Source organism: Quercus lobata, chromosome 11, assembly GCF_001633185.2.
Source record: "Quercus lobata isolate SW786 chromosome 11, ValleyOak3.0 Primary Assembly, whole genome shotgun sequence".
NCBI classification, from domain to species: Eukaryota; Viridiplantae; Streptophyta; class Magnoliopsida; order Fagales; family Fagaceae; genus Quercus; species Quercus lobata.
The window spans coordinates 826,839-836,346 of NC_044914.1; the positions used below are offsets into that span (position 1 = coordinate 826,839).

General features: G+C 34.2%; 1 protein-coding gene across 1 annotated transcript; it reads right to left on the bottom strand.

Annotated features, from left to right (window-relative positions):
* Positions 1 to 4,593: 4,593 nt before the first annotated feature.
* On the bottom strand, positions 4,594 to 7,982 carry LOC115967873 (trimethyltridecatetraene synthase-like). Its single transcript, XM_031087025.1, has 2 exons — positions 7,046 to 7,982; positions 4,594 to 5,416 (listed from the first exon to the last, which is right to left on the bottom strand). The coding sequence occupies exons 1-2, from the start codon at positions 7,955 to 7,957 to the stop codon at positions 4,793 to 4,795; spliced, it is 1,536 nt and encodes a 511-aa protein (XP_030942885.1). The 5' UTR covers positions 7,958 to 7,982; the 3' UTR covers positions 4,594 to 4,792.
* Positions 7,983 to 9,508: the final 1,526 nt, after the last annotated feature.

The window sequence follows — 9,508 nt, forward strand, 5'->3', positions numbered from 1 at the left end:
TAGATTAGGAATGATGCATATGGCTGTATGTCAGGAAAGGGGTACTCCATAGGCTTTGAGATTGATTGGATAAAAAATAGTACCTGATAGAGTAATAGGCTTGGACTTTATCAATTTAAGTTTGTCACCATGTGAATGGAAAAATGTTGCTTTATGGTTGATATATATCTTCTTTATCATCCTTCTAGTGACATGTATTCATCTCTAATTTATTGTAGAAGGCAGCAATGCTTTTCATGCCTAGAATATCTTTTTAGCCCTTATAACATAGGAATAAGAAATTATATATTATCTAAGTTAACCAATTTGTCATCCACGCACTGCCATTGTTCAAAAATTTGTCCACCAATATCTTTAAGTTTTGCGGCATCAAGAAAATAATGGGCTAGCTATGGGATTGATAAATTAAGATATAACATAGGCATAATGCATTTTTAGTCCCTATATTTTGCACTTTTTCCATTTTAGTCCCTACATTTTGTTTTTACCATTTTTAGTCCTTAAACCAATTAATGTCTAACATTTGGATCCTTTCCATCACCCAACTAATAGCAAAAGCTGACGTGATTGACGGTGGAATAAAAAAAAAATAATCACACACATTAATTAATTATATTAAAAACAAATATTAAAAAAAAATCATTAGTATTTGGGAACATGACTGTTAATAATCTTCATGTTCTTCACCAAATCAAGACAAACCCAACCGGCCAACATTCGTAATCAATCTTAACATAGAAAATTCTAACACATTCAACATTGAAACCTCTAGTAAATCAAACCCATAAATCCAAGAAATAGACCCATAAACCCATAACCAAAGAACTTGAACCCAGATCAAAGAACTCTTTCCCAGAAAATTTCTTTCAAACCAAACACTAAAAAAATTCACATCTAAAAAGTCGATGCATCATAACATTTTCTTTCCACTCAAAACCATAAATTTTCTTATAAAACAACACACACATACAAACCCAGCCAATTCAGCTCACAATAACAATAAATCCAACCAAACTCATAAATTTTTCTTGAACAATCATCAACATTTTCCCTAGAAAATCAAGATTTTCTTTCAAACTAAACACTAAAATAACTCACATTTAACAAACAAACATAAACACAAACCCATAAATTTTCTTTCCACCCGAACCCAAACCTAGAAATTTTCTCTCTACCTAAACATAGAAAAGTCCAGCCACCACCTCCACCGATCAAACCTAGCCAACAAACATAAACACAAACCCAACCAACAAACTTAAACACAAACCCATAAATTTTCTTTCCACCTGAACCCAAACCCAAAAATTTTCTTTCTACCCAAACATAGAAAAATCCAGCCACCACAACACTTATCAAACAATCAAGAGAGAGAGAGAGAGAGAGAGAGAGAGAGAGAGAGAGAGAGAGAGAGAGAGAGAGAGAGAGAGAGTTGGGTTTAGATATAGAGAAAGTCAAAGATTAAGAGAAAAAAAACCCACCACCACTGATTGAACTCGAACCCATCAAACTTGCTGGAAGAGTCGCCTGATCCCCAGATGGTTGCCTCACTTCGACTTGGTCTCGGCTCGCACCAAGCAAAGCCGTGGTTAAGCGTGGGAGTTAAGCTATGGCATCGACTCGAGAACGGTCTTGTCATGGAGAAGCTCAAGGTTGTCATCACCCTTGCCAAGGGAGTGAGATTGAGAGGTAGAGATAGAAGTTTGGAGAGATTTGATGGGGACTGTGGAATAGCTCAGAGAGGAGAGAAGAGAATTTTTTTTTGATAAGTGGAGAAGAGAAATTGGTTTATAAGGATTTTTTTGGTTTTAGTTTGGAATTGTAATTGGAAATGGAATTGGAAGAAAGAGATGGTCTGAATATGTTTCCAACCAGATTGGGGAAAAAACATGTTTTTTCAAATATTCTAATGAAAAAGAAAATTTTCTGAATATTTTGTTTTTTAACTTTGTTCAAGATACTTTTTAGATCTTAATTTTTGTGATTTTTGGGTTTTAATTATGTTTTTAAATTTATACGCTGATGTGGCATTTTTTAATAGGAAAATAAAACTTTTAATTATTATTTTAGTGTTTTTAAATGATTTTTAATTCTCTCTGTCAACCACCTCAGCTTTCCCTGTTAGTTGGCTGATGGTAAGTACGTAAATGTCACGCGTTAATTGGTTTAGGGATTAAAAGTGATAAAAATAAAATGTAGGAACCAAAATAGAAATCGGGTCAAAATGTAGGGACCAAAAGTACATTTATGCCTAAGTTAAATAACAATGAAGGTGTTATTATTTGTTTATATGTTGATGACTTACTTATATTTTGAACTAGTCATAATGTTGTGCATGATACTAAATGTTTTCTTGTCTCTAAATTTGATAAAAAATTTTGGTTGGGGCAAATGCTATTTTAGGCATTAAGATCCTTAGGGATAATGATTGTAGTGTACTATCACAATTTCATCATGTGGAGAAAAAAAAAAAAAAAATTAAACACTTTGATATATGACCTATGTCTATTATGTATGACTTAAAGGTGCACTTGGTCAAAAATTGTGGCGATAATGTTTCACAAGATAAATAAGCACAAATTATTGGTTGTTTAATATTTTTGACAAACTGTAGCCGCCCTAATATTGCATATGATATTGGTAGATTGAGTAGATACACTCGTAGTCTTAGTGTTGAGCATTGGGATACAATATCTATATTATTGGTATATTAAAATGGGACTTTTTATTTTTGTTTGTCATATTGTGGTTATCCTGTTGTTTTAGAAGAATATTGTGGTGTTAACTAGATCTCTGATACAAATTATGCGAAGTCTACTAGTGGATATGTTTCACACTAGCTGAAAGGGCTATCTTTTGGAAGTCATCCAAGAAGACTTGCATAGTGAGATCTAATATGGAAATAGAGTTAATGGTCTTAGAGAAGGCTGAGTCAAAATCTGTGTGGCTTAAGAGTTTATTAATTGATATGCCTCCATTTACTAACTCTGTTGTCTCTGTTTGCTTTCCTTGTGATTGCCAGGCTACCATAACACGTGTTAAGAGCAAAGTTTATAATGTGAAAAGTTGACATATCCAATTGAGGCTGAGGCAGCTTATTGATAATGATGTTATGTCATTAGACTTTGTGAGGTCTTAAAGGAACTTGGCCGATCCTTTGACCAAACCACTAGCAAGAAGGCTGGTGAGTGAGACATCTAAGGGGATTGGACTAATACCTAAGTTGCGACACTGTGGCTAATGCCCAACCTCTATGATGGGTGATTCCATACAAGAGGTTAAATGGGTAGAGGTCGTTAGTGGTCCATGGACACTGTCATTTGTTATATGTTTTCCACTATCTCGATAAGGAGATTAGTGATGAGTCCATCCCTATGGTGTGAGACAGTGCTAAGTTGCAGAATTTGGAGAGGTTGAGCTTTTGGCTTTTAATGGATCCATATTCCTATCTGTTGGGATCGGGTATATTTGCACGCACTCCTGATGGATGCCATCGACTAAGTTGCAGATTATTGGAGGTTGAGCTTTAGGATCTTAATGGATCCATACTCCCTACCTATTGGGATGGGCTGTTCTGCACACACTCTTAATGGATGCCACCTATGTGTGAGTGGAAGTTGTGCCGCTTCCTATGAGACTTTTTGGGTAGATCTCTAGAGCTCTCTTGAAACCCAGTGGCGCATGGCCTGGATAAGGCAACAACCTACTTAATAACAACCTTGATAAACAAAGTTATGTGGGTGGTAAGTTTGGTTTACTAATAGCTTGGTTAAAAGAGTTTTAACTCTACCATTGTCTTTTAGTTCCTACTTATTTATCCTATGTATGATTCAAACCTTCTTATACCATATTGATGCATGCTTTCTTTAGTTGCTTGTCTTTCCTATTTTGTGTTTGTAACACGTGTGGGATTGTTGGTGTGGGTTTGTGTTTCAAACACTTTATTATTATTTATTTTTTAGCCGTTGGAAATTTATGAGTAAAATAGCCGTTAGCAATTATAAGAAAAATCGTTGTTGGGCAATAATGGATAATATAGCCATTGGGCTTTTATGAGTTATTAGTTACTAATAACTATAGGTTATTATTGTCATGAATAGCTTATATAATATCCATCATCACACCCTTCCCTATAAGTTTTTTACTACTATATATTTAGACATACACAATCCTATTATATATCTCTTCCACATATTTTTCTACAATTTATATTTGTTCTAAGGAAAGGCAATAGAGGGTTGTTCTTGAACCTTTATGAGTGGAAGTGCGTCTATCACAAAGGTTAACGCTATAGTCTAATCCAAGGAGATTGTTTGGCCAAGAGAACCAATCGCATCGAGTTTTACTCCAAGCGGCACGAATCAACCTTTAAGGACAACGCTTTTGCAGCGTGATTTTATAGTATTGTGAGATTGTTCTAAACTCCTTTTTATTTTATGTTCTTGCTAATTATTTGGGATATTATTTTTGTATCAAAACTTGTTTATTCACTAAAATATTTCTAACAATTTTGCCATTGATTAAATTGATTATGTTTTCTTTTACCAGTGTTTTATGATATGCCAACACCCCCTAAGAATTATAAATGTTGTTAAGTTAGTAAAACTTTTGGTTTATTTATTAAACAAAAGGCCCAACATATACATGAATAACATTCCCCAAAAAAAGAAATGAAAAGACATTTATTCATGACTACGACCCAATTATTTTGTAGCTTGGAGTAACAACATGGGTATGAAATCTATAATAACAAAAAGGTTGGTAAAACAAAATTTATTGCATATGAAATTAACAACTAATAAAGATGAAGTGAGAGTCTAGGCTCCATCACTACAACAAGTGGGAATTTACGGCATGTTGTGAGTCCATAAACTTCATCCATGCTTAACTCTTCACATTTCATATTGTCTGGTAATTTCCAGTTAAACCCATGTAACATATTTGCCAAGGTAGAGCTAACGACTTTTCGTCCAAGGCTGTAGCCAGGGCACATTCTCCTTCCAGAACCAAATGGCAATAGTTCAAAATTTTGTCCATTCACATCGATATCTTTACCCAAAAACCTCTCTGGTCGGAACTCTTCTGGTGCATCCCATATAGATGGGTCTCTCCCTATACTCCATGTGTTTATGAAGACTCTAGTTCCTTTTCTGATTTTGTAACCGGCTACATCACAATCTTGAATTGATAAATGTGGTACAAGTAATCCAGCTATAGGGTGCTTTCTCATTGTCTCTTTCATAATTGCATCAATATAAGGAAGTTGTGGAATGTCCTTCTCTTCCACCCATCTGTCTCTCCCAATTACTCTATCCAGCTCTTCGGTGGCCTTTTTGATAAGGTGTGGTTGCTTTACTAGCTCAGACATTGCCCATTCCATAACTGTTGCTGAGGTATCTATTCCTCCAGCTATTAGGTCCTAATTTTGATACACATGACCACAAAAAATTTCAATATATGATATTGGGCAGTCTGAAATGATAGCAATGGTCGACATACAATATGGACAAACTTCTTTTTATTGTTGCCCTATGATCAACCTGTTTGTAACTGTTGTGAAATTGTAACTATCTACTATAATTTATAGGTAGATTATGAGTAATTAAGGCCATGTTTGGTTTAGTGTGTTTTCAGCACCTATCATTCATTTTTCATAACTCAATACTCGCTTTTGTGGGACCACAACAAATGAAGTTGTTTGGTTTATTTTTCATTCTCAATTTCTATAATTCATTAATCAAAAAGTTGAGTTAGAGTTGTGGAAAATAAGTACAACTTTTAGGAGTTTTCAAGTGATGAAAACTGAGTTAAGATGACATTTTTGTTGATAACTCTACTTGAGTGGGGGCCAACACCAATGGACACGTGTTTATGACCACACAAAGTTATATATTTTCTCTCTCTTCATTATCACAAATTGATTTCTCTCTCTCTCTCTCTCTTTTTTTTTTTGCACTTCACAGATGATCATGGACTCTTGTATTGGGATCCAACACTAAGAGTTTGGAATAATCCAAGCGTAAAGTGGAACACGCAAAATGACACATCATGTTATTTCTAACAAATACATCTAAGGTTCAAATTTCCCATTTCCCAATTATTAAATTATAGAAAAAATGACAAATGTTTTTTATTTTGTGATAAGCTTAATTATTAAACCACTTCAATTCTCTAGGATTACAAATTTTTTGTAACTCTTTTTGTATTTCACTTTATACTCCATTAGTCATAGCTTCCTATGCATTTTGTTTTACTTTCCTTATAAAATATCAGAGTTTAAAAAGAAAAAAAAAAGACATATGGCATGACACAGTTGATGGAGCATAAGATGGAACACAAAAGGTGGGACAAATAATTTTTATTTAAATCTCCTTGGTTTATTAGAAAAAAAAGGTATAATTTACTAGTCAAATCAAATTGGTAAACATATCCACCAACCAAAAAAGGAAAGTAAAACACGAGGCAAAATAGAAACATTAACAACTCCCTCGGAAATATGTTTTTCACATAACTGATTTGGAGGAAAATTCATGCAACCCATTACATGAAAATTGAAAAAATCATTCATAAATACTTTGTCACATAAGATTTTTAAAAAGTTATGTCACTTATTTAAATAATACACATTGATTATTTAATGAATCGCTATGTAGGGGTTGAGGGAGATTCCTTTGAGTTGGTTTGGAAGAAAGTTTTGTCCATCAAAGTATTAAAATACATTTCACTAAAAGTTGAATTAATTTGATATAATTCTTTAGTGGGATAACAATTTTGTTCATGTATCTTCCCACAAAAGTGTTAGATGCATGAGGGGAAAAAATACACTAAAATTAAAAGTGTTAGATGCACAATATTTTCTCAACAATGTTTAAGTGGCAAGCTGTTATTGATTCTTTTTTAGGCTTACTACTAACATCATTTTTTTAAAATAATTTTATTCATTCATATACTATTAATAGTTTGCCATCTAGACTTTGTTATGAAATTATTATAGAAAAAAAACCTTTTGCAAGAAGTTTTATTTAAATTAGAAAGGTAACGATATTACCTGAGTGAGTGCCTTGATACAGTCATAAGTGAGTTTAACATCATTATTAGGATCATCAGCCAACTGCAATAATAAATCCACCGTATCCTTTGGCATAAAATCATTCTGACCTTCCTTCCTTGCCTTGTGTTCATCAAATACATGGTCAAGGAATGGATCAAATTTTTTCCTTAAACCCTTCATTCGCTTCACGTACCCTTGCAAGTCCAAGAAATCGAGCCACGGTATCCAGTCTCCTATATTAAACACCGCATTTAGCAATAACAACTCGTCTAACATTTCTTGAAATTCTTCTGGTCTCACTATCGAGGTCTCATATTTGGACTCATCACTAACATACTTCTTACCCAATGCAATTCTGCTTATAATGCTTAGAGTAAGACGGAAGAAATGGTCTTTTAGCATAACTGGCTTCCCTGACAAGATGCAAAGGCGTGACAAAAATGCACGCATTTCTTCAACACGAATGTATTGATAAGACTCGAGTTGTTTTGAGCTAAAAAGTTCAGAGAGGAAAATCTTACGGCCTTGTCGCCAATATGGACCATAGGGTGACCACGTGATGTTGTGATAGTTATAAGCTGTGTACTTGCCAGCGGCAGTTTTAGGCCTAGAGGCAAAGACATGGTCATGTGTTTTTAGGAATTCCTTGGCCATTTGGGCAGATGAGGCAACCACAACAGGGAAAGATTCAAACTTTAGTTGCATAATTGGTCCATATTTTTGGGCTAATTTGTGAATGGATTGGGGGGGATGGGGACCAATAAGATTTAGATTGCCTATGATTGGCCAAGGTTTGGGACCTGGTGGAAATTTTAGCTGGTGGGATTTGAATGGTAATAATTTTGAGAGAAAGGCTAAGGCTGCTAGTGATGCCATTACTAAAAGAGCCCAAGAAGAGGAAAAATCCATTTGGTGACAATTATGGAGAGATGGTGGTGAGAGTTCGAGGTGGATGATGGGGTTTATACACTTGAATATATTTGTCTTGTACCTACGATCTATGCACATGATTTCCCTGTCTATTTTGGTTGGTGTAAGACAAGGGATTAGGGGCCCAACATTGAATTATGGGGTTTGTTGATGTTTATTATAACATAGATTTCCCTCAATTATTTATTGTACTGTTAAGTGTCAACAAAATATGGTACAAAAATATCTGCCTCCCACTCACATTTTGGATTCTAAATTTCAAACTACTACAGAGCCACCTATACCAGATTTTGAATTATGGGGTTTGTTGATGTTTATTATAACAGAGATTTCCCTCAATTATTTATTGTACTGTTATGGTAAGTTTCAACAAAATATATATAGTACAAAAATATTTGCCTCCCACTCACATTTTAGATTCTGAATTTCAAACTACTACAGAGCCACCTACACCAGATTTTGATATTGCACCAAGCAATTATCACGTGGATGGAAAGTTTTTTTTTTTTTGGTGAAAACGAAAACGTGGATGTAAAGTCGATTGATTTACTTTCTGACTTCTATGGGTCCATTTGGATTGAACTTATTGTTGCTGAAACTGAAAATTGAAAACTGAAAACATTGTAGCAAAATAATTTTTAAATGTGTAAATAGTGTCATGGGACCCATTTTTAATATTTTTTAATGTATGAACAGTACCACTACAGTGATGAACAGTGACAAAATAGTACATAAACAGTAAAATCTGTCTCTTGTGAAAGAAAAAGAAAAAAAGAAAATGGAAAAACGTGGACGCGGATTCAGCGTTTGCTGAATCCAAACCCACGCTATATCTCAATTTTGATATTGCACCAAGCAATTATCACGTGGATGGAAAGTTTTTTTTTTTTTGGTGAAAAGGAAAACGTGGATGGAAAGTTCATTGATTTAGGATCCGTTTGGATTGAACTTATTGTTACTGAAATTGAAAACTGAAAACACTGTAGCAAAATAATTTTTAAATGTGTAAATAGTACCGTGGGACCCATTTTTAATATTTTTTAATACGTGAACAGTGTATGTATAGTGCGTGAACAGTACATATACTGTTCATAACAGTACATTTTGTCTCCCAAAGTCAACAAATGTGGGCCAAAAAAAAAAAAAAAAAAAGGAAAACGCAGCACTAGAAAACGTGGACGCAGGATTCTTTTGAATCCAAACGCACACTTACTTTCTGACTTCTATATCTCATATACATGTTGTAATTGAATTGTACAATAGAATAGCAGCATCCCAATCCCCCTCCACCACTAATAGGCCTTTGGTGCTCCTGAGTTACTTATCAAGAAACTATTAGGAACCATAGTCACAACTTTTTTTTTTTGATGAGAAATACGTGTATTTTATTATGCAATGGATAAAGCATCCTGAAAAACAAATGGTTCAATACATGGTGGAGTTTCCTCAATCCAATTAACAAAACCATTAATTCCTTTGGCATGATGTGCCTTGTTCGAATAAAATGCTTAGCTATTTTGATGCATCTAA